At 38.7% G+C, this 26999-nt stretch overlaps 1 protein-coding gene across 3 annotated transcripts in view; it reads right to left on the bottom strand.

Annotated features, from left to right (window-relative positions):
- The window catches only part of thsd7b.L (thrombospondin type 1 domain containing 7B L homeolog), a 196712-nt gene that overhangs the window by 17031 nt on the left and 152682 nt on the right, over nt 1–26999 (bottom strand). For 2 of the 3 annotated variants that reach the window (XM_041576036.1, XM_041576037.1), the window contains exons 17-20: nt 16798–16803; nt 6008–6141; nt 5354–5507; nt 23–161 (exon numbers count right to left, since the gene is read on the bottom strand). In XM_041576036.1, the coding sequence (XP_041431970.1) occupies nt 23–161; nt 5354–5507; nt 6008–6141; nt 16798–16803 (433 nt within the window). The remainder of the gene's footprint in view (nt 1–22; nt 162–5353; nt 5508–6007; nt 6142–16797; nt 16804–26999) is intronic. The other variant, XM_018235749.2, reaches the window with a different exon arrangement.

The following is a 26999-nucleotide window of genomic DNA, read 5'->3' as shown; positions in this document are numbered from 1 at the left end:
TAGGTTGGTGCCTGGTACATACCTGTTATATTATAGTGATAATGGAAACAGTTGCTATTGAGGCTACAAGGCTCTTTTTGTGTCCCTTCTGGGCACTTATGGTCATTAACAGGGATCCTTAGTGGGAATCGACTCCTTGCCCTCATAGTGCCGATGTCACACTGCAGAAAACACACAGCCATTTGGTCAGTACAGTTATAAGAATGTATGTCATGAAGGGGGGCCACATGGTACATTTCTGTTCAGTGAGTTTGTAATTGATCCTCAGCATTCAGCTCAGATTCAAAAGCAACAGATATGACCCATATGGCCCCCCCCTCAAGTCTCTGATTGGTTACTGCCTGGTAGCCAGGGTAACCAGTCAGTGTAAACCAAGAGAGCTGAAAAGCAGGAAGTAGAGTTCTGACTGACATGTTATACATCAAATCACTCCAGCCTTTATATATGACATTTTTGGCTAACTAACTATATCAGAAACATTTTTTATTTTGCACAGTCTATCTATTTACCAGTTTTTATTTTTACACTGAACAATTCCTTTAAAGTAAGGGTTGTTCATTTCTGTTCAGCTAATGAGACAACCATGTGGATATGAAGGGATTCAGATAGTGTCAATTACATCTGTGTCCACTTAATTTTTAGTAATTGCCCGGTATAAATGATTACAGGCCTGACGTTTATTATCATTAAGATTACATTGCATTAATAATTCACTATCCTCTGTTGCAATTTTCCTGAAAGACTATTGCGCGCGTTAAGATGAAACTCATTAAAGAGACATCATACCTTGGTAATAATGCTTAGGGTTGGCAGGGAGCACTCATCACCAGTAAATACACAGCAACATGTCACTTATAAATAGTAATAAATAACACCTTGAGGGATGAGGGGACAGAGCCTTTATGAAGGCACCATCATTTTCATACAAATTATAGCTATAAATAATAACATAATAACCATATAATCTGTTGCCATTTAAAATATATAATCCACTAAACCAGTCTTGGCCATAAACCAGCAGGAAGCCATTAAAAAGATAAGGGATCATCCAGGCTATTAATATTTGGGGGGGTGACTGTTTCTGGTATATACTTCATTCCAAACATCATATAATGCACATAAATCATAGGCTGTGGTGTTGTTATATTGCAGTCTGCAGAAGAAATCTGCCACCAGGCAAAGCTGGTTAGAAGCGATACTACAAGTGACAAAGTTATCAATACTGGTGTGCCACTGAAATAACGTAAGTAATGTACTGTACATCTCTCAGATATGGATGTCCCCTCAATTGGAACATTTCTATCACATATTATAGAATTATAGGGTTTTGGTAGTTTACAGGGCCACTATTGGGAAGGTACAAGAGTCATGTCAGGGACCCCAATGCCAGTGGGGTCATAACAGAGGTGATAATCTCATTGTAGAACTGCAAAAGGTTGAATGGGTGGGGTTTGAGTTTAGGCATATTTGTTGGTATGCTTGAGGCAGATCACGGTTGTGGTCAGGTGTGTTCTATTATAGGCTAATAACCCTGGCCCCAAGAGGGGAAGGCCCTGCTAACAAACTATATTGGGCCTTATGATTTCTGATGGCAACTCTGGGAAGGTGCAACAGGATGACCACATGCAACTGAATCATCATGTAGTGAACCATTTATGAAAACCAGACGTTCTTATTGGTGAACACACTCAATAGTGAGCACAAAACGAGAAGTGATGCGGTCTATGTGTGCAAGAAGCATTAATCTGGGATTAACTACTGTCTAGATAGGCAGCAGGACTGCTTAGATAGATATTACCATCATTGACAGGGGTGTACATGCCACTTTATTATAATTTGTTATTATTTGTATGTATTTCCTAGTATGTGCGGATGTATTTGCCAGTGTATGTATTTTCCACTACTGGAAGCACCAAGACAATATTCTAGGTAGTCACCCCAGAATCCCCAAAGAGGGTCTTAGGTTTGACCTAGCTCTAAATGCATAGATAGTATCAGTATTTGCCTTTGTTCTACCCCTGTCATTCTCTCCTAGTTGTTACAGTATGTCACAGAAAATCAATGAAACAATCTAAAAGACCAGTTCTTTTTCTTTATCCGTGGGTAAAACTTTCCTCCTTGTTTTGTCTGCGCATCACAATACCGTAATATCACAACAGTAGCAGGAGACAGACAGCTTCTTCTGTAGTGAGACTTCTGATAACACTCAAGGGGATTGCTGTTAGGGGTTCTGACAGAACATTATAGATACTCTCACACTCACTCACGCTCACAGACACAACAATAATAAGAGCAGCAGTACTAACAGATGTTATGCAGAGAAATGTGACAAGCTGGCTTGGGGAAATAGTTAAAGACACGTCCCGACCGAATGACAGAAATAATGATAAATGCAACATGATAATTCCTATAGCTGTGTTTTATTAACATCTCTTGACTTCTCTTAACATCTCCAGGCAACGCAATTGCTTGGGGGACCCATGTAAAGGCAAAGAAAACAAAGCCAGTCTCATGCAGTGTAATTTAGCTACCGATCCAATTATGGAGTTTGCACTCTAGCCTGAAGCTGTTGTTGGGCTGGCACAGTCTGAAGGCCAATAAGATTGACATTTAAGCACTTGCTGCTTTCTATTCAGTACTATAGTAGGGTAAATTAGCATATGCTATATGGGCAAATGTATGTGGCACTCATTGTAATTGTTTAAGTCACAGCAATTATTGGCATCACAGGATCCACTACATTATTTAATGAAAAGATAATGGATAAGTATGTGCTTCCTACTCTGTACAGAGTCCTCAACCCAACTGATTGATCATGAGCCAGGCCTGATCCCCAACATTAGTGCCCAACCTCATGAATGCTCTTGTGGCAAATCCGAGCAATAATGTGGGTGAAACTTTCCCATATATGTTGAGGGTAAAGGTTGTTTTAGCAGCATAGAGAGAACCTTCATTTATCATTTGGGAATGAGATGTTGCACTTTTGGCCAGATGGAGTAGACTCCTTAAAGGACGCAGTCATCTTACATCAGTTTGTTCCAAACTTGGAGGCTGCCCCGTTTGGGGGTCTTGATACAACAGCAAGAGGGCTCAAAATATTGATGTTTTTCAATATTTGTAACCCTATTATTAGTTAAGAAGTACTTTAAGGGGTGGTTCACATTAACTTTTAGTATGTTACATTCTTCATTTTTCTTTTTTTTTGTAGTTTTGAAATATTTGCCTTCTTCTTCTGACTCTTTCCAGCTTTCAGATGGGGGTCACTGACCCCATCTAAAATTAAATGCTCTGTAAGGCTACACATTTATTGTTATTAGTACATTTTACTATTCGTCATTCTATTCAGGCCCTCTCTTATTCATATTCCTGTCAATGCATGGTTGCTAAAATTTGGACCTGAGCAACCAAATTGCTGAAATTGCAAACTGGAGAGCTGCTAAATAAAAAGCTAAATAACTGAAAAACCACAAATAATAAAACATGAAAACCAATTGCAAATTGTCTCATGATATCACTCTCTACTACATCATACTAAGAGTAAATTCAAAAGTGAACAACTGAAAAGCTGAAATAATTAGTAACCACATGTATTCAAAATCAAATCGACCTGTGCTGTTTTATTGTATTTTGGGGGCAGCAAAGACACTTTTATGAATATACTGGCTGCTGATCGATTTTATAAATACATTGAATTAGATTCTGATATCTACAGTTTTCACTGACAAAGCTTGTGCCCCCCCATTCCCACTAGCAAACATATTGTCTTACAATTTGGTATTTCTTATAAAAACTAAAATTGTATTGGTTCATTACATTTAAGCCCCTCTCTGACACATTTATTCTAAGGTTATTTTATACCTGCTCAGCCTGACATTATTTCACCAAAGGCTTTTTCGCGTCATACAAACCATGAGAGAGTCCTTAGATTCCAATAACGTGCTGACATTAAAAATGGGTCCCAGAAGTTGCAGTGATTTACCTTTAACTGCAGACTGTGACGGGAATTGAATGAAATGGCTTTAGCTCTTAATGCCCATCATCTTTTCATTTAATGAATTATAAATGTAGTCTCTAAATATCACAGCCCAGTTTCCCGAACCTGTTTCTCCTCCTTTTGTAGTTTCACAGGTTGCTTGAGGGTAAAGGGAGGAACAGGCTTGTATTATTGAGCAATTTGCTACAAGTAGATAATGAAAGTTATTACTCTACTGACTCCTTCCCCATGACCTCCATATGGTCAATTTCTTTAGAAGCCGTGTCTATCATGATTCTTGTACCATCTATAATATACTGTATTTCTCTGTGTTACATGTCCAGTAGTAGTTGTCATAGGGGTAGTCAAAACTTGTTTCCAGGAATGATTCATAGATTACAAGCAATTTGATCTGACACTCTGCTTCTGTCCATGTGCTCATACACAATAAAAACTGTATCCATACATATGGCTTAGATGGCGCACTATCACATCATGTCATGCATTTTTCTAACGAAATTCATTTTGTGATGTGCTGTGGTGAGGTGTTCCATGGTACACACTGAGAGCTCTATAGTGTCAATGCAAAGTTAGCCCTTTATAAACTCTTTGACTATAGTAACCTAGGGGAATATCTAGAAAATACCCAAAGGCACACAGGACTAATGCAAGCAAGGAACACCTTGCATGTTTAATGCGGAAGTACAGTGCAACGTTTTGAGGTTGCCGGACCTATACCATTGTGCACAGACATCACTGAACTAATTTAGCCAAGTTCATATTGAACCCAGGGGAATCTGGACCTGTACCCTTTTACAAAACTAAACAAGGAGCAAACTCTGTCTGGGAAACCTGGTAACCATTTTTCTCTCTGTCTTTCTTATCATCCTCTTCTAACATTCCCAAAAAAGTGCCTAAAGTGCCAAAAATTGGCTGTTACCCTTTTTTTCTCACAATGCAATGTTTTCCAACGTGAATGTACTAAATGCAAGTCTGAGCAGAAATCTGCCAACAATTCAGCCCAAAAACTTTTCTCAATCTCACCCCTATGTATACCTTCAGTAAAGGGATTAGGGATACTTAAAATAACATATATTGATAACACATATTGGGGTATATTTATCAAAGAGTGAAGTTAATAGTGAAGTTCCGCCACTAGAGTGAAATTCCGCCACTCTCCAATCATTTCTATGGGATTTTTATAGGCGTATTTATCAAAGGGTGAACTTTCACTTTCACCCATTGATAAATACGCCTTTCAAAATCCCATAGAAATGAATTGAGAGCTGCGGAATTTCACTCTAGTGGCGGAACTTCACTCTTTGTTAAATTTACCCCATAGAGTTATCCCTGTGTTTCATATTAATGCAGAAATATTACCTTTGTGCATTCACTCCAGTGTCCCCAATTAGACATCACACACTCCCCAGGGCAGGGCAGATAACATTCTTGGATTGTTGGAGCTGTGTACGAACCTTGACAGTAGGTATTATTCACAGGAGCTCCTTCTCCATCACTACTCATATTAACACACCTGTAAGACAACAAGAGCAGGAAGTGAGAGTATCCATTTCTGTTATGATGTCTTGCACTGATAAGAATGGACAACATTTTGCTTGTTTCTCTGCAGTTGTACTTAATTCCTCATGCTCTGCTTTTATCCCTGTGAATAAATAGGGAATGATAGAACTAGATATGTGCCTAATATATAGGGACAAAGAGTTGGAAAGCTTATTGGTTGCCATGCAATTTGCTGATAAATACATTCCTACCCTTCTCCCCTTCTCCCCTTGAGGAATAATCTGAATTTGTAATTAATGAATATGTGCTTTTCTAGAGGGTTTTTTCTTTCCCATGTTGAGCCCCCAGAACCCTTAAAGAGTATCGCAGTTCCCTGATTCTGTACTAACAATGAGGAAGAAAACACCAAATTATGGCCAGATGGCTCATTGTCTCCAGCCTTCGTGTTGCCGATATCATTTGCAGAAGATTGCTTTGTCAGAGTCATTAAATTAGATCAAATGTAACACTCACCTCACTTTCTGGATTTGTATTCCATGCCCACAGGCAGCAGATCTCTCCTCAGTGCTGAGCTTGCAGGCAGACCATGGCTCTGCCACCCAAGAATACTGACTGCACTCATTATAGCATGGCACTGCCTCATACACCTGTTAGGAGAGGGAATGGTGGGGGCAGCCATTTAGCAATTTAGATGAGGGCGGTGAACGACACGTGAATAAGTTTTGCATTTGTAAGTAAGAAATCTTTAAGAACAGCTGGACTACAATAGGGATATGAAGTGAGTGTCACACAATCCACCCTACAGTGCAATTTATCAGCCCACTGAGAATGCTGGAAGTTGTAGTTTGATATATATATATATATATATATAACCAACTCTATACTGGTGCACTCCAAAATCTCCACAATGCCTGGGTGCTGGTTATAAATAGATACATATCAAAAGCATTTAAAAAAACGCACTTGCAGGGCTTTTATAGTGCAAACAAATTATCAATTTATTTCAACGTTTCCTGAGGACGGCTTAAGTTGTGAGCCGAAACATTTAAATAAATTGATAATTTGTTTGCATTATAAAAGCCGTGTGAGTGTGTTTTTATGCTTTTGATATGTATCTATATCTATATATATATCTATATATATATATATCTATATATATATATATATATATATATATATATATATATATATATATATATGTGGGTCAGAAGTCTACCAAAGTGGACATGCTCAGGTCTCTACTATATGGTTTATCTCTAAACATTCCTAACATTGCCCAGGTGCAGTAACTCATAGAAACCAATAAGACCAATAAAGGTGGTATCACTTGGAATGCATGCGAATACTGTTGTTCTGCTATTGATCCCAAGACGTTAAACTGCATTACATGACCTGAAATAGCCTGCTCTTTGGGAGATCAGAGTGATACTCTGTTAGAATACAAGATAACTATGTCTAAAGAAATCCATTAGAGCTAGAAGTGCACTTAAAAAATATTACCCATAGAGACAAGAATATAATGAGGTGGCTCTGAAAAATGGATGAATGGGAAGAAGGAAGAATAAAAGGTCACACAGAGGATGGGATAGAAAGCAGAAACCAAACCCCAACTTGTAATTGGTGCTGAATATTGTAATTAGTGTTGTGTATATACCCTTTGCCATGCCTTTGATTGAGTGAGCTATGTATAATGGCTGTTAATTTAAACAGAGAAAGTGTTCTCCTGTTGGCTTTTAATTAAATGTCTCTGTTGATTCATCTTTAAATTCTCACTCTATTCCAACACACCAATGGCTGCTTTCATTTGCAGTGACACCGCAACGGCTGTCAAGGTTAAACCTTAAATTATCAGTTAGCAGGGAGGTCAGGCTACACATTAGGGCAGGAGTGCCCATGCTTTACTAATGCAAGGTCTACTTTTAGTGATGTTGTCCCATGATGATACATCCAAAAAAGCATTGTTAACATTCTGTTTTGTGGAAAATATTATTTAATTATCTATTTACGAGAAAATGTATATTGCTATATTTAACAAGCATCTATTTATTATGTAACCTTACCATAATACATATCTGAATGAAAAGAATGAAATAGGAGGGTGATATAGACAAGCTCTTTGTTGACAGTGTCTTGAGATCTACAGATCACCAGCTAAAGGTCTACTGGTAGATCCTGATGTACCTTTTAGGCTCCCCTGTTTCAGGGGATGCTGTTTAGTATATTTGGAGCATAATTCTTGTTTCCTGTCTTTTTTTATCTTTTGTCATTCTGTGGACTTGTAGGGATTATTTAAATCACAGATGAACCAGTGGAACTTCGGACAGTACAAGCACATGTGCAGAATTCATCAGCATAAGGGCACATTGGGTCTCCCACAAGTACATGAATGGCATTGACCTGATTTATTGCAACCACACTGCATGCCAAGTTTCAACTGACCACCCTACCATCCTGTTGCAGTGCAGATGATTGTACCTGAAAAGTTCTGATTGTGCCCAAACAAATGGATCAATAGAAGATGGCTATATATATATAAAAACTAGTGGTGAGCACAACTTTCCCTTGTTTGTTATAGTTCTACAAGAGCAGTGACCAGCTCCATGTTGTAGCTCCCACCCCCTCCAACTATAGTCAGGTGATCCCACTGGTGTCTAATAAAAGGGCAGCCAAGTTTGGGAGTTTTACTTTGAAAGCAGCTAGTAAGTTGCAGGTAAAACGCATTCGTCCCTTTTATAAAATGTATAATGAAACCATAGAATTCTTAATGAATCAAATGAAAATTGAGCATAGGACTGGCCAGATATGGGATGACTTTGACGTAGTTGGCCAGCTTAAATATATTGCAATATATGGACAAACAATCCCTGTTTTGTTTAAAGGGTAAGGCATTTTTCAGTAGCTGTATGCACAAAATGTCTCTGTTTTAAATATATTGATAATGGGTTGAGTGCAGAGGAATCTTGTATTTGTCTATATGTATTTTGTGGTCACACCCTCATTGCACCCCCGCCTAATGATTTTAAAAACTAGTGGTGAGCACAACTTTCCCTTGTTTGTTATAGTTCTACAAGAGCAGTGACCAGCTCCATGTTGTAGCTCCCACCCCCTCCAACTATAGTCAGGTGATCCCACTGGTGTCTAATAAAAGGGCAGCCAAGTTTGGGAGTTTTACTTTGAAAGCAGCTAGTAAGTTGCAGGTAAAACGCATTCGTCCCTTTTATAAAATGTATAATGAAACCATAGAATTCTTAATGAATCAAATGAAAATTGAGCATAGGACTGGCCAGATATGGGATGACTTTGACGTAGTTGGCCAGCTTAAATATATTGCAATATATGGACAAACAATCCCTGTTTTGTTTAAAGGGTAAGGCATTTTTCAGTAGCTGTATGCACAAAATGTCTCTGTCTTAAATATATTGATAATGGGTTGAGTGCAGAGGAATCTTGTATTTGTCTATATATATATATATATATATATATATATATATATATATATATATATATATATATATATATAGAAAGAAGATCAGCACTCACTGTAGTTTTGGTGAATTCGTGTTGATTTATTTGTCAAAAATCACATCTTATCACATTAGATGTGATTTTTGACAAATAAATCAACACAAATTCACCAAAACTACAGTGAGTGCTGATCTTCTTTCCATATATATGAACCACATTTGGATCGAGCACCACTGGCTTTACCTTTTGGTTTGTGTGCGGGCACTGTGGGACTTTATATATATATATATATATATATATATATATATATATATATATATATATATATATATATATATATATATATATATATATATACAGTATTGTGACTCATATGGTATTCCTGTGCTGCTAGTGGATGACAAAAAAAGGGAATCTGTCAATGCACAATCCACAAGTGCATTATCCATCAGAGCTGTAAAAGCCTCCTTACTGCATAATATCCAGTCTTAAACTGCTATTAACATCCTAGCGCTGTTAAAGCTTCTCATCGGGAACCTAAAGAGACTCTTCATCTCTCCCATGGATAATGAAAAGACAAACACACTCTATATCACTTTCAAAGCCTCCATAACTGAATTGTTTCAAGATCCCCAAAATACAACCGCCAGAGATGGCAGAAAGTATTCATGAGAGAGTTAGGGATAGAGTGCAGATCCTTTGTTCTCTTTGAGTTCCATCATTCCACTTACAGGTAAATAAACCACACGGAACAATTTCATGTTTGTTTGCGAAATTCTCCTCCCAGATTAGATTTCTTATGCTTTGGAGTGGGGTTTTTTTCATGTAAAGCCAAAATGTTTGCAAATGTCTTTCATTTAGTCATGTGGTAGAACGCTGCCACTCCCTATTTCTGGATATTCTATGAGCAAATTGAATATATATAATCCACAAGGGAGGTGCACTCCAGTAAATCATTACTTCATCCAAGGGTGCTGCCTTGTGTGTCATAGATAGGAATCCTAGTAACAGACATACTACTGGACTTCACAATATGGTGAAAAAAACGTTTCAACATTTCGGTTCTGATATATAAAGTTTTGTAGGTAAAATTAATACACTCTAAATAATTTAAAAAACATATTTATTCACATACCATTTGTGTCCAACATTTGGGTTCTCATTAGGACTTTTATCAAGGATACCAAACAGTGATCAATGTGTGACTTAAATACACTTTAACAGGTGAACAAACATGTGTGCTGGGCAAACATGGTAGGACTAGTAGTTTGGAGGTGGCCAAACAAACTGATCTTTGCCTGATTTTGTACAACCGTGCATTGAGCTGATCCTACCTATCACACTGCTCCCTAAGTGGACCTGTCAGTAGAGGGCCACATCAATGTGCCAATATGAAGACATACATACTGACATACATCTCAGTCACAGAGGCAATTTAGAATGTCTTATACATAAGCTGCCAACTGGAGTCTGTAGGAGCCTTGTCAGCTGCCTTTTTCACCCCCCCCCCAAATATAGCCACACGTAAGGTGGCCATACACAGACTGATAAAAGCTGCCAACAAACCAAGTCGTTTGGCCAGTGTATAGGACTCTCCAGGCTTCCACTGCCAATAACTAGCTAAAAATTGGCCAGACAGTGATTAAGCAGGTTAAAAAATCCCATTGGATAGAAGACCGCATTGGTTTATTGATGCTTTCCTCGCACCAACTGCCTGCATTCCCCTCATTGAGATCCAATCATTGGGTCCTAGGGCCACAATCAGATTAGCTTGATATCGCCCACTGAAGGTGGCACATCAGGACAATAACTGCTCATTTGGCGACTTCTCAAACAAGCATACACGTATGGCTACCTTTAGTTTGCCTCTTTTCCAGTCAACCAACACACAGGATATATTGACTAACTAAATTAAATGATTGTTTAAATCAAAAGTCAAATTGGGTATATGTCAGTGCTCTTCTGTAAGATTCATGGATCAATTAAACACTCTAGTTGGACAAATCAACTTTGATCTGGTAGGCTGATCTGTTCAAGCTGCCCCCCAAGGCAGGCCGGGACTGGCAATCTGTGGGCTCTGGCAAATGCCAGAGGGGCTGCCATAAGATGCCATAGAAAGTCACTATTTAGTGGGCTGGTGGGGAGCTGATTGGGCCTCTTTATACTTGGAATGCCAGGGCCTATTTTGAATCCCAGTCCAGACCTGCCTAAGGTGACCAAGGTTGTAAACAGTCAACTTGTCAAACCTAATCTGCTAGTTGCTGGACACCTTTAGTATGTCATGTAATGTCTGGTATTTCAGGGAAATCTGTTCTAACAAATAATTTCTCATAAGACTTCTAGTCTCAATCATTTTCCTTACTTGCCTGACTGATCCTAATCAGAAATGTACAGGAAGAATACTGAAACGAAAGACAAGCTATGATTTCTTATATTAATCAGAAATCCATTTCTAAGCTCTTAGATCATCCACGTGAGTAAGAAAGATACATGAAAGAGTTTCAGTGAGAAGTCTGAGGCTGTCACTTATAAGTGCAAGGATCAATAAGAATTACATGAATGGAGCAAGTCATTTTCCTATAGATGGAGGAACCAAAGGCAACCAGTGTTTCGCCCTTTGGATTTGTTATTTGAGGAAGGGTGTCAGTCAGCATATTATCCTCTGTGTTACTATCTCTCCATTTCACCATTTCTACCTTCTTTACCTACTGTCCCACAGCCACAATCCCTTCCCAGAGGTTATTATGCCACTGCTACTATAGGCACCATCTCTCCCTACTATACCTACTGTCCCACAGCCACAGTCCCTTCCCAGGGGCTATTATCCCACTGGTACTTTAGGCACAATGTCTCCCTACTATACCTGCTATCACACAGCCACAGTCCCTTCCCAGAGACTATTATCCCACTGTTACTATAGGCATCATCTCTCCCTATTATACCTGGTATCCCACAGCCACAGTCCCTTCCCAGAGGCTATTATCCCACTGATCCTTTAGGCAGCATCTCTCCCTACCATACCTGCTATGCCACAGCCACAGTCCCTTCCCAGAGACTATTATCCCCACTGCTACTATAGGCACCATCTCTCCCTACTATACCTGCTATCCCACAGCCACAGTCCCTTCCCAGAGACTATTATCCCCACTGCTACTACAGGCACCATCTCTCCCTACTATACCTGCTATCCCACAGCCACAGTCCCTTCTATCCCCACTGCTATTACAAACTCCATCTCTCCCTACTATACCTGCTATCCCACACTCCCTTCCGAGAGGCTATTATCAGCACTGCTACTATAAACTATCTCTCCCTAATGTACCTGCTATCCCTCAGCCACAGTCCCTTCCCAGAGACTATTATTCCACTGCTACTATAGGCACCATCTCTCCCTATATCTGCTATATCCCAATCCAATTCTGTGCCTAAATGAGCACTGTCTGAAGGACAGAGAGTACAATGCTTCCAGCAGGTCTATAACCTACCTACAGATACCCTGTGGGGTGCTAGTATGTGTAGGGCCCAGGGAAATCAACCTGTCTTGGGTCCTTCTATAGAGAGTTGTTTTTAAACTCCCCTGTTTAACTAAATTTCTACAAATTATATTTCATTAATTATAAGTTTGTATCACATCTATATTCCCTCAAAGGGAAATGAGAATGGAAAGTAATGGTAGTGTTTATTTTTTAAGTATTTATTTTATATTCCCAATCAATTCAGTATTTCTGTTATCTCCACCAATGCATGACTTTCCCATACCCTACAGGTATTCTTAAATCCATTTACTACATCTTTGTGTTGCCTCTCGGGACTCAGGGAAATTAATTGGGGTTGTGGTCCATGTAATTCTGTTCAGCTTCAGTACAGTGATTAGCCCCTATCCATAATAAATGGAATTCCTTTGTCCCTTTCTTCATTTGTTTTTAGATTTCTCTCTTTGCTATTATAGTTAGTGGTGCAAGCCAACAATTACGTGGAGTAATCAGTCATGAGCACATTTAGAGAATACATGAAGGGAAAGTCCATTAGGATCCAACTCCAATTTCTTTAGATGTGACCCTTATTTCTTTCCAGGCGAAAGTGGCAATCTGAGCTTAGTACAAACCCTACTGTATGTAAAACAATGCAAAGTATGGGCAACATGAGTCAGCACCAAAATGACCAAACTGCTTTCCAGCGAGCACAATAGTAAGTAAGGGGTTATTTATGGACACAAGTGCAGTGCAATTTCGGACACACATAGCCATGGCCATGTCTTTTACCTACAATGCAGCATTTCTCCATAATTCCTGAGTAATTAGGAGTTGCATCTGACATGATTGTGCCCAATTCATTAAAATGACTGCATTTTATGCAAATTGGGTGCAAGTTGCATTTAGGATATTCAGAGTTTGGGATGCAACAGTTCTGGAGCATGTTGGTTTGATTCTGATTCACTGGGCAAAAGTCTGTAATTTAATATGGTAACCCTGGAGCTACTGCCAGGTCCAGAGTGGCTGAACTTTCAGAGTTCCACAGTGTCGGTAGGCACCATTCAACCATGTAGAAGGGAAGCAGTGTGTATCTTAATTACCGTATATACTCGAGTATAAGCCGACCCGAGTATAAGCCGAGGTACCTAATTTTACCTACGAAAACTGGGAAAACTTATTGACGCTAGTATAAGCCTAGACACAACTACAGCCCTGTCTCCCAGCAGCGCACATTCTGCCAAAGCGACCCCCCAAGCGATCAACCGGACTTCTTTGCAAAGTTGATGGTGATAGAGAATTGCCAAACGGATTACTGTGTGCATTGTCCCACTGTCCCACTACCATGTGCAGAGGGTGCTGTTTGATATTGTCATCACTGTTATTCTTTCATATAACCAACAGAGGGTGCTGTGTGATATTGCAGTCACTGTTATTCTTTAATATAACCAACAGAGGGCGCACTGTTATTCTTTCATACAACCAACAGATGGCGCTGTGTGATATTGCAGTCACTGTTAATCTTTCATATAACCAACAGAGGGCGCACTGTTATTCTTTCATACAACCAACAGATGGCGCTGTGTGATATTGCAGTCACTGTTATTCTTTCATATAACCAACAGAGGGCGCACTGTTATTTTTTCATACAACAAACAGATGGCGCTGTGTGATATTGCAGTCACTGTTATTCTTTCATATAACCAACAGAGGGCGCACTGTTATTCTTTCATATAACCAACAGAGGGCATTGTGGGATTTTGCAGTCTCTCCCCAAGTGTACTGTTGGTATAGGAATGATTAAAAGTGACTGCAATCTCAGCTACCGCTGACCCGAGTATAAGCCAAGGTAGACTTTTTCAGCACATTTTGGATGCTGAAAAACTCGGCTTATACTCGGGTAAATATGTGCTCGCCATTATTTGCATTAAGGTACTTCTTCCAAACATACTCCTGCACCTCCACATGGAGTAAAATGCAGGAACATTCATAAATGACCCCTATTAGTAACTATGTGGAAGTGCAGGAGTGTGTTTGGATGCAGTACCTGCAGCATGAGCTCTCCATTCCATCCAAAGTGCAGGTGCATTTGTAAATGATCATTGACACACCTGATTATTTACTGTGTTGGCGCTCTAAGATGGACACAATGGAAAGCTTGTATTAACACATTTCAGTGCACCTGTCACCTTAAAGTAGTTTTCCCCACCACAGGAGCAGGCTAACAGAACCTGCACTTTGGTGGCAATACAATTTTTTTTAAATTTACCTTCTAGCGCTAGGCCATGTTGAGTTTCTGATGTAGCCACCTCACAATCGGACGTCACGTACATGCACATAATGGGTAAGTTGCGACACTCGCTCATTATGCTATGAGTGTGTCCAAACATGGCCTCCTACACGTTGAACTCCCTTCTAGCACGTGCAGCTTATTGCTGGTGGGGCGATTTAAAAAAAAAACCAAAATCTATTATTACCACAACCAGGGAGTTGGCTCTATTAGCCCACACCTCTGGTGGGAGAAGCTTTTTAAGATGAAATGGATAGGCTGTGCAAAATAAAAAACGTTTCTAATATAGTTAGTTAGGCAAAAATGTAATGTATAAAGGCTGGAGTGACTGGATGTGTAACATAATAGCCAGAACACTACTTCCTGCTTTTCAGCTCTCTTGGTTTCCACAGACTGGTTACCCTGGTGACCAAGCAGTAACCAATCAGTGTCTTGAGGGGGAGCCACATGGGTCATACCTGTTGCTTTTAAATCTGAGCTGAATGCTGAGGATGCAAACTCATTGAACAGTTAGGTCCCATGTGGCCCCTTTCAAGTCGCTGACTAACTCAGAGTTAGAGAGCTGAAAAGCAGGAAGTTGGATAATTAGAAAACCAGAGAAAATGTCTAATAAATGTATATTGCAAAGGTGATTATAATTATGTATTTATTCATTAGGTAAAGAAATGTGTTTTTTTTGGTTGAGATTCTCTTTAATAGATTTCGAGAAGTTGCATCTATTAACATGAACTAGAAAATTCTTTAAAAATTTGGCACATTTCTTAAGTGTTTGGCCTTTTAACTGAGAACTGATTAAGCAGCAATGCATCCAAAGGTGTGAGTAGTAGTTTCCTAGCTTGTATGTTGTTTAGACATGGAGGTTAGGGGGAGCCAGGAGCCTGAAAGCATGGGAAACCCATATTGCCTGCTTTGCACCAGATTGTTACTCCAGCACAAGGTGCTGAAAATATGTTGATCTACTGAAGGGAGAATGGGACAGGCTGCCTTTGGAAGCTCTTAGGGTACCTCCTTAGGCAATACTCTGTATCGTCTAAGAGCTTCCAAAGGCAGCCTGTCCCATTCTCCCTTCAGTAGACCAACATATTTAACCCTGTAAGAGGTGGGTGCAGTAACCCCTTTATTGATCTCTCCTACAGATGTTTTACACTTCTGATAAATCTGATAAAGTTTCTGTGATTTTCTATCATTTTGCAACAAACCAATCATATCTTAGAAATGAATGAATATGTTTTGCCACATATAAGGGCAGAGTGATGAATTATCATGCAATTCTTAAAATAAAATAAATAGTCGCAATTAAACAATATTGAGTTGTTATATTTTCCCCACTCAAGTCTCTTAACATTTAAGAAGAATCATGAATGGCCTAGCATCATACATGCTGTATTCTGTAATTTTGCTTGTGGAGAATGCGGACACTGGTCTATCTAGTGCTTTTTGCCCAATCTGATAGGAATGTCATCCACCTGGACCAACACCCATGAGCAAAAAAAATAAAATACCAGTTGGTGGGCTCCGGGATAATGAAATTTTTAACATTTTATTAAAACAGTCCTGATTTAATGTATGTCTCTAAATGTAAGGCTACTTCTATTGAACCAGTTGTTCTGCATGTACTGGGTACATAGTTTGCCACAGGAAGAAGTTATTTGCACAAATCTGTCTTCCAGCGAGGGTTTAAATTGAGAATTAAATATCCCATTATTGGTTTTAAAGCAGTGCTATGTGTGCAGCCAATGGCAACAATAAAGGCTTGGGTGGGTGAACGTTTTGCAAGTCATTAACTCAAGCATTTGTTCAGAGAAAACCCTCTAATGACACAGAGCTTTTATCAGAGAGTTTACTGGAATCCAATGGTCTGAGATAGAACACTCAGTTCTAAAATGGGGGAAATAAGGTTCTTTAATATTATGCATCAGGCATAGCTGCTTAATTCCTCCTCTCCTCCTCCTGATGACCGTCTATGCTACATATCCAAAACCAATGCCATTTTTTTATACATATAGATATACTATGGCCGCGGCTTCAACAGAGTCATTGTCAGAAGAACAAATCAGTACATTGAATGAATTACCAACCTGAGCCTTTGTAGAGGTCCGTACAAGCAGTGTGCATGACAAACAAAAAGAAAAGAAAATTATAAATTGCCATTAGTTTACCTTCGAAACAACAAGAGGCACTAACACCTTAGTAGCCATTGATGTCTTAAATCGCATTCTGGAAGATTCACTCAGAAATGATAATGGCACAAACGCTTGTGAGGTGGTTATTATGCTGTGTCTTCCAGAAAAGTGATGAGGAATCAGGTGACTTATACCCTTGGTCTGCACAGACTTATTGATATTTCAGCTATGGAGTTAAAAAAGAATAATTAAAACCTATTTGTTTCCCGGGCTGCATACTCACTTATATCCAAATTGAAGAATACATTTACCATTGAGCAGACTAATTACAATTTTATCTTTCCCAACTGCAGTGCGGCATCATCTCATGTCTTAGAAATGTGCGGTGCTTGTTGTTTCTCAATAAAGTACAATAAATAAATAGAGACATCTAATTAAAAGTTGGCAAAAAAGGCACAATTCCATTAAAGAACTGCACAGGCAAGTTACACAGGTTTGTCCAGCTCAGATCCCTTGGAAGATGGTCAGTGGCCGTATTATCCAAAAGGGAGGTATAACTCTTTAATAGAAGGGTAATGCTATTGCAAGGAGGTGCACCATTCAAGCATTGTTCTATTTCTGTAGCAAAAGTCAGAACTGGTAGCCTAGTGCGAACGTTGCTTATATGGAAATACACTGAATGCTTGCCAAGCCTGAAAACTATTTTCAATTGTGATTGTCTGTAACCCTTTTAGCGTTGGTACTCTTTGATATTGTCGCTCCAAACAGCACTTACTACAAACACTTCAATCTATATTATTTCTGCTATTATACAGGTAATAGGTAGGGTGATTTCATAGTGGGGTAAGGAATAAATAACCTAAGTAACATAAGAAATTGGCTCTGGAAAGGGACTGTGGCTGTGGGATAGCATTTATAGTAGAGAGAGATGTTGCATATAGTAGCGGTGGGGATAATAGTCTTTGGAAAGGGACTGTGATTGTGGGATAGCAGGTATAGTAGGGAGAGATGGTGCCTATAGTAGCAGTGGGATAATAGTCTCTGGGAAGGGACTGTGGCCGTGGGATAGCAGGTATAGTAGGGAGAGATGGTGCCTATAGTAACAGTGGGGATAATAGTCTCTGGGAAGGGACTGTGGAATAACATGTATTGTAGGGACAGATGACGCCTATAGTAGCAGTGAAATAATGGTCTCTGATAAGAGACTGTGGCTGTGGGATAGCAGGTATAGTAGGGAGATATGATGCCTATAGTAGCAGTGGGATCATAGACCCTGAGAAGATACTTTGGCTGTGGGATAACAGGTATAGTAGGGAGATATGGTGCCTATAGTAGTAGTGGGATAATAGCCTCTAGAAGGTGTCAGGGCACGCCTGTGCGCGAGTATATAAAAAGAGGTGTGGCTGGCGGGAGTGGGGCACTAGGAGGTCGCAAATGTTGTCCCAAACTGTGTGCGAAAGTCAACCTGAACCCGCCTACGTGGCCCCACTGGCTTTGGGTCGGCCAGCACTTCACTACTGTAAACCACCTGATGTTGTCGAAGTGATCCAAAGTTAACAGTTAAAATACCATTGTGAACTTTAAAGAGATCTTGAGACATTGCAAAGTCCATCTGACCTTGTCCCATCTTATACTAAAAATAGTAAATTGTCTTCATACACTCTATCATAGGAGTAAAAAAAATCATACATTAATCATACCTCCTGAAATAAAGGTACATTGTTCTTTACTTTAAACTTTAAAAGACTGAAGCAGAGCACTTTAGGTTAATAGGCATGTCATCTTGACACACAGAAAATATGCTGTAATCTTGGTAAACCTTCCACTCTCTGCCTTCTAATTAAACCCTCCTTGCCTCCTGCTCCATTGCTGATGTATGTATATTTAAGCATTATTTAAGGAAATAGGGACAATATTTGCTGGTCGTTGCATATTACATAGAATCTAAAGAAAGCACAAGTAGAAGTCCATTGGAGGTATTACACTCAGCAGTTATTTCCCACATCTGCATTATAAATTCACTGTACATTCCACAAGTTCATAAGAGATAATTTATTGCTTGTAGGAACAGAATATAAAGTAGCTCTTTCAAGATGCATCACAATTACTGTACCAAGTGTTGAAATAAAGAAATTAGAGGTTCCTCGATCCCTTATAATTAGATATAAATGACTACAGAAGTAAATGTCTGATAAGGATTAGAAGAGTATTCATTCGAAAAAAAGATTAAGAAATTAATGTGGTTGAGACCGTTCTTATCATCTTGATGCAGTCATTGAGGATTCTAAAATGCACTAGGGAACAGTAGAAAAAAAAAAGGTACACCTCAGTGCCAATTTCTTTTGTTCATAATAAAAAATGTTATGAAATAATCTTGGATAATCAAGAGTGCAAGTATATATATATACATACAGTAGAACTCCCATGGGGGTGTAAAATGGGGGTTCTAATATATATATATATATATATATATATATATATATATATATATATATTTTATATATATATATATATATATATATATATATATATATATATATATATATATATATATATATATATATATATATATATATATATATATATATAGCAGGATACCGGCACTCTCGAAAAATAAAGTCAAGGGAAAGTTGTGCTCACCACTAATTTTTAAAACCATTAGGTAAGGGTGCAATGCGGCTGTGACCACAAAATACATATAGACAAATATGTCTTAAATATATTGATAATGGGTTGAGTGCAGAGGACTTCTTGTATTTGTCTATTACCGGATTGCTGGTCTAATCTGAACTTTATATGATAACCTTCTGACCTAGCACCCATCACGGAATCTAGATTGAGTTCGGATCCTGTTCGGAATAATATATATATATATATATATATATATATATATATATATATATATATATATATATATATATATATATATATATATTCCCATCATACTGCTATATTTCCAAACATTTTTGAAAAGGTAATATATGTTTATCATAACTCCAGTTAGACTTCCTAGAGTATTAAGGTAAGTAAGCATTTTCTCCTAATCATCCCCAATTTGCCTTCAGGCTAAACTCCTCAGTCTACTATATCTGCCTTTCCCAACCTCCACCAAAGGGACTAGACCCAAAATATACAGTAGGTATTGCTGCCTACCATTTTCCTAAAATGCAACAAATGTTCAATTTAAATGACAAGTAGTAGTAAAACATAAGTTATATGTTCTTAACAGACTTTTTCTACTCCAGGTCTGAAACATCATTAATAAACTGATACATCTGGATGGCCTCATTTACTTAAAAAAAGTGTGTTGTACTCATATTGGTTCTGTTGGATGGCTAGGGCTCATTTGTATTTATTCATGGGCGCCATTTTGTATTTTTTTTTTTGATGTGCTAATCAGGTCTGTCACCATTCACCAGCATTTAGCTAAATCTATTCTCCAACTTCTCCTTACTTAAAGGTGTGTGCTGTCATGCATTACTCCTCTTTAGTTGTCCATATATGGCAGGATTTGGTCAAGTAGTTTGATCAGTTTTTAACCACACTGCCTGAATGATCCTGTTGAAATGGAGATTATTTGTCTAGTTTGAACATTCCATCTGCTGATGCGCCATGTCAGAGGCTACAAGGTGCATCAATAAGTGAAGAGAAAATGCAGTCATGAAAATTTTTTTACAAACATGTAGATTTCTAAATACCTATTTGGCCAATGCTTGAAAGTCTGAATGCTTTGAATGGCATGGCCATACCTCAACGACATAAGACCATGGTTGACTGGTGACTATAACGCAATAGGAGGGGTATTGGTTTCTCCCAATAGTTCCAACAAGCAAAACTGTGATCTTACATGCCATTGTACAGAATATCATCTATCTTTATTGCCCTGGACAAATTGGTTTAACTGAAAGTCAATCTGCACTGATATAAATCTGAATATCTCTACACATTTCTTAGCTGCATTAGGCTAAGGTGAGGATTCCAATGTGCTTTTCATTCTGCTTCTGATTTCTGATAAACGTGGTTAAATGTGTTCTCTAGTTGCATTTATACAGCGACTTGCCATCAATCAGTTATAGAGCAGTGATCATGCGGCACATTGTAGTCTTATTTGTAGAATAATCATGATAAATGGGAGCGCTGCCGATGAAAAATTAGAATTACAAGGGACAGGTTTAATTAAGATGTTCCGTGCTTTAGTAGCTAATTGATCAATATTCCCATAACACAAAATTAATCTGTTGTCGGAGTGACAAAACAAAGCCTGTTTTTGGGATCCAGCTGGGAAATTAATGAGCTCAGTAATATACTACTGTTGTTTGTGGTTCTAGATTTATCCAGGTAAACAGATGCCTCCCCATAAATGCTCTTCCAGGGTGCATCCCTGTTCTTCCTGTTTAAGTCAGAGGAAAGTGATCCATAGTGGGTAGCAAGTATTTTCACTACTACTACAAGTCATCAAATACCCCATATTGCATTCCACAATGAAATGCTGAACACATGCAGCATTTAATCTGTATATGACATGTCAGTGGCATACCATGGGTACAGCACCCTTTAAAAAATTGGGTCTCATGTGGAGTAGAAAGCACAAAAAAACCTCCACACAGGATCACAGTTGTTAACACAAATGTGTAAGGGCCTGACTCCTTTTACAGAAAATGCTTATTGTATTTACCGTTTATCCTGGGGAAAATGCTTTTATGGTCCAAAAGATAGAAGCTTCAATTATTAATCCCACAAGTGCAAGGGCTGGAGTCCTAAGGGGAGTTTTACTGTATCCCTTACGACCCATACACCAAGCACTTGCACCTGTACAGCTTGTCTTTTGCACCTTGAAGTAAATCAGGCTCAAGCACAGTGCAATGCCATAAAGAAGCCCTCTCCTTAACATACAGGGTCCCACTGTGTATTTTGGCGCTCCTTAGATTGTGTGTCTAATTGACTGAAGCTAAAGGGCACCCAAGGGAATGCCCATCCAACTGTGGGCTTTTGCTCCATTCTGGCACAGTTTGTATCCATTTTTTACACTTTGCACCCTACCATGTACTCCATAAACAAGGCTTAGGTGTACAGACCTAAAACTCCAGCACCCACTTACTTAGGCAGTGTGCAGGTCAAGTTACTAATGACATTCTCCTGTACAACCAAACGTTCATGTTATTTTCCACTGAAAATCCTTTTTTGCTCTCCAAATTAAGTTTGGGGAGCTGTTCCCCAGACATCCATTGTTTTTAATAAAAAAAAGTGTCATTGGCAGGATATCTGTTCCTGGGGGGAAGGGTGGGGGGACACCTCTGCCTTTCTGTATAAGGCTGTGTATATGTCTTTAAGCGGTTACAAAATGTTTATTAAAGTCAGATGGAGAAAGGACGAAAGGAAGCAGAGTGTTTCTGTAATGTTATTTGTCCAGATTAAGCAGGGAACCCACAGGGCTTAATCTTGATATGGCCCTAGTCTTGCCTCTAACTCAATCTGTGCCACTTGGCTGTTAATATCATTTGTAAGCAAGAGTCTAATTGTATTTACATCTTAGCACATCTGGTAAATATTAACAAAGTTTCCTCTAATTTGACTGCCGTTGCCTGAAAAAACTTTACATAAGAGTTTACTTGGGCCTCACTTGCGTCACAGTGGGGAAAGTGTATTAATGTAATATTTAGGTAATGCTCCATTATAAACTCATTAGAGTGATGAGACATTTGTCTTAAGCACAAATTAACACGGTATGACTACCAGCCATGAGCCATAACCTCATTTAAAGTTATATGCAGAAGGTTCATACAGAGTTACAGATCCTTACATGAAATTAAAATACATTGCAAAGAGAACAGAATTAGTTAATCCTGCCTTAAAGGGGCAATATTTTGTTTAACATAAACCCATTAAATATGGTATATATTGGTCATATATTCTGCCTTTTTGTTTAATTATAAAATTGTATCTAGCTTTAGTTACTTGTTGTATTAAACATTGATGAGTGAAATTAAAGCCCCCTTATTGGCTCTTCAGAGTAATTATGGGAGGAGAAAAAGCAGTTGATCTAATTACCAGTGTAACTCCTCAGGAATTAGGAGAAGGGAGGGGCTTATCTTTATTACCTGATTCAATGCTAGAAATAAATGGCTCTGTAGGACATGACCATGTAAGAACATCTTTGTAAAAGCTAAGGAAAGACCTGCAACAGAAATATCAATATATATTCTTCCCATAATATTTTCTTTACAAAATTATAAGTGGGTATGGAATTAGTGTCCCATTTTATGGATAAATATAAGAATGTACCAAAACCTGTAATACAAAATTTTTATTATTATTATTCTCATTACAATTTCCCATGCTACGAAGGCTCATTTGGGATTGCTCCTAGGAAAGAGCTATATAACCTGCATGTGGGAATACAAACATGTAATTGAAGTTCTTAAGAAGCATCCCATATCCCTCAGTTTCCACCAGCGTTCATATCCTACTCCTACAAACTTGACTCCACTAGCAGCCATATTCCATTCAAAAGTCAGCATTCCTGTAACATTCTTATACAATAGTGTACTACATAGAGCAGCCATTTAGCAGCTACTAATAGGAATGGTCATTCTAATTACCAAGGTTGAGGGGACTATCATAAGAACAATTCCTCCATCTTGCCAATAATCCAGGTGCAGAAAGTGACACCATCCTGCCGAAAAATCACAATACAAAAAACTTCCTTTTCAAATTCAAGTATTGAGCATGCCCAGAATTTCAAGCTTCTGTATACATTAATCCATTTACAAATGTTTATAGCATTGCAACCTTTTCCCTTTGATCACTTTGGTCTAGCAGCTGAAATATCTAATAGCAGAAGGCTTGAAGGCAATACTCTATGTGTTAAGGAGTTTGCTTACAGGGTTATTTTTATAAAATCTGCTCTGGGCAATTTGTTCCCTTTTTAACAGCTAAATTATTTTGGCAAATAAAGGACGAGTTTTAACTTTTTAAAAAAATTGTGTTTTAGGGAATTGCTGAGAGTAGACACAATCGGGGGAATGTAATAAAGGTCGGTAACGGAAAACTATTCGCAATGTGAAAAGTTATGCCTTTACGCAAACAATTTTTGCTTTGCGCAAATTTAATATAGCTTTTGCGAACATGGAAACTGTTTAGCGACCACTTCCGACAGTGGAAGACTTTGCGGATTTTATAGTTTGCGCCAATGCGCAGTAAATGTGCTAAAACTTGTTATGTTTGCTCCAAAAAACGGCATCTTCAAGCACTTCTTAAGAATGCACAATTAAAATTCGCAATGCAATAACAGTTTAAGGAACAATATTACATTGCGAGATGTGGATTTTTATTCTTATTAGTGCGAATTGTTTTGCTCTTTGACTTTAATTACATTCCCCAAATAGGTGGTCGAAGCCAGTGATTATCAACCAATTAGCATCACCAACCTCTTGGATGTTGCTCTCAGTGGGGACCCCTGACCTAAGCAACAGGACTCACAGCAAGACATTAACAGTCTACTCCCAATGTATGATCATTCTTGAGGTGTTGTCCTATTAAATTGCATGGATATACAATCAAGTGCATTTGTATTCCATAGTCAAGAGGCTTTTATAAAGATGAGCCTTCATTATAAAGGTGCATTAAAAGTGTTGGAAATAGCTTGATATATTTATTAATACTGAATGAAAGACAAAATCCAAATCAGAGATGGCTTAAAGAAAAATATCAATAATATCTATAAGAATAAGCCTGTAGGATGAGAGGAGACAGGTAAATAAATACCTGAATACAACATAAAGGATAAAGAAGAGCAACACTATTATTTATTGCAACATAGCTGAGAAATGGAATGGTGGCACAGTGGTTAGTACTGCGTCCTTGCTGTGCTGGGGTTTTAGTTTCAATTCCAAGGGTGCAAATGTGTCTGCTTACATGACATGGGCATTGTCAATTTCAGGACCCTCCCTCCATTTACCCACAACCCCTCAATAAACACACTTACACATTTCCTTTGTGGATTGAAAAGGCCGCAGCCATTTTATTAACATATAAGTTAACTTGAAATCTCCTAACATTCCTAACCAAATAACCTTCAACAATTAATCAGTGGAATCTCCACGACCCCATTAGCCGCTGAAGGCTGCTCTTGTGGAGATCCACTTGCCAAGCACCTGTCCAAATCCTGAGGCCATTCCTTGTCCTTTCCCTCTCCTTTTACAGTGTCCAGTCACCATCCCCCTAGCCTCAGACCTACCCAACTTCCGCCATACGTGACTCAAACCCTTTTTCCCATTAGCTGCGACTGTAAAAGACCCCGGCCTGTCTTATCCACATCTAGGGCGGGTGGGCGGGGGTTGATTCCTAAAATGGCGCCGACTCTTCTCTGCGCTCCCTGCTTCACGCCTCGTGCTCCTCCCCCTGAACTACATTTCCCACAAACCCTTGCTCCTACCATCCGGGTCCTACTTCCTTGCCCTGTCATGTCCCTGTCCTTCCATTACATTCAGTCCCCACGGGCCTGCTCCCCTGCTTATGGGAAATGAGCCATACAGAGTTGTAAGAGACCACAGGTGGATGCATTTGCAACAGAAGTGCAAGCAGGAAGAACACTGAATCTGTCTCTTTCAATTGTTACATCAGAGGAATAAATCAACAACTACCGAAATGCAAAAATGATGGCAGGGGACAAGTAAGCAGCTTGCTGAAACTGATTCCACTTACACATGAGGAGCGCTGCTTCTGTAAACTCAAATGCCCCAAAGTCTCTTCCCCAGATCCCTTATTTCATTTAATGTCACATTGTTATTCTCCTATGTACGATACACACACATTATTCTCCCTATAGCAATATGCCACGTTAAAATTTACTCCCAAGGGCACCCAGCTCTGAATTCAGACAGCTTCGATTTAGTTTGAAAGTCTTAAAGAGTAATTTACATTCCCAGAAAGGAAACTATTGAAAAAGCAAAAATGAATGCTTCTCTAAACTTAGTGGCTCATGTAGTTATGTGTCTTAAGGCAAGGAGTAAATCAAGGGCAGCAATTAAATTTAAAGAGAAATGTCACTGTAGAAGACATATTTATTGCCTTACAATACAACCATTCGGGCAGCAAACTCTGTAATCATCCGTACGTGTGTAGGTATCAGTCCAATGTTGTTCCCAATCATAAAGTCATTAGCTGCTTGTCATTGTTGAATTTTTGGGAAGATAAAGGTATACCTAGTGCACTGTGTTTAATGTTGCTTTATCCACTGTGCTTGTGAGGTAAGGGTCTCACTCAAAACATTGCCCTGACTGAACAAAGTCTGACAATGTATGTGCAAAACATTTGAATTCCCAAAGATAAATGATATCCAAAATATCTGCCCCTCAGTTATCATCTGAAGGGAAGACATCTACTCTGTAATAGGCAGTAAATATCATCCGCACCAGATGTAAAGAATACAAATTCAATATAGCTACCTAGTTACATTAAGTTGGGTTGAAAACAGACCAAAGTCCATCAAGTTCAGCCCCTTCAAATAATTCCAGCGCACATACAAACACACACTCACTGAAACTATATATAAAAATATCTATATTCATTGTAGATTTTAGTATCACTATAGCCCTGGATATTATGCTTGTCCAATAAATCATCCATTCCTCTCTGAAAGGTGGTAACAGAATCAGCCATCACAACATCATCCGGCAGTGCATTCCACAACCTCACTGTCCTCACTGTGAAGAACCACGCTGCTTCAAATTACAGTGCTTTTCCTCTAGTCTAAAGGGAATTTTATGGAAAAATAGATTTTCCGCTAGTGGTCTATAATGCTATCTAATGTACTTATAAAGAGTTATCATGTCCCCAACCATAAAAATCTACCCTCATAGTTTAAATCTTCCATTAACCAGTTTTTTGCACGTCTCTGCACTCTCTCCAGCTCATTTATATCCTTTTTAAGGACAGGAGCCCAAAACTGCACTGCATACTCCAAATGAGGCCTTACCAGGGACCTATAAAGTGGCATAATTATGTTTTCATCCCTTGAATTAATGCCCTTTTTTATTCAAGACAGAACTTTATTTGTTTTAGTAGCCACAGAATGAGACTGCCTGGAATTGTTTACAACTTGTTATCTATAAAAACCCCTAGATCCTTCTCAGTTAAGGAAACCCCAACATACTGCT

This window comes from Xenopus laevis, chromosome 9_10L (assembly GCF_017654675.1).
Source record: "Xenopus laevis strain J_2021 chromosome 9_10L, Xenopus_laevis_v10.1, whole genome shotgun sequence".
Classification (NCBI taxonomy): domain Eukaryota; kingdom Metazoa; phylum Chordata; class Amphibia; order Anura; family Pipidae; genus Xenopus; species Xenopus laevis.
This window is presented reverse-complemented; position numbering and strand designations above follow the sequence as displayed.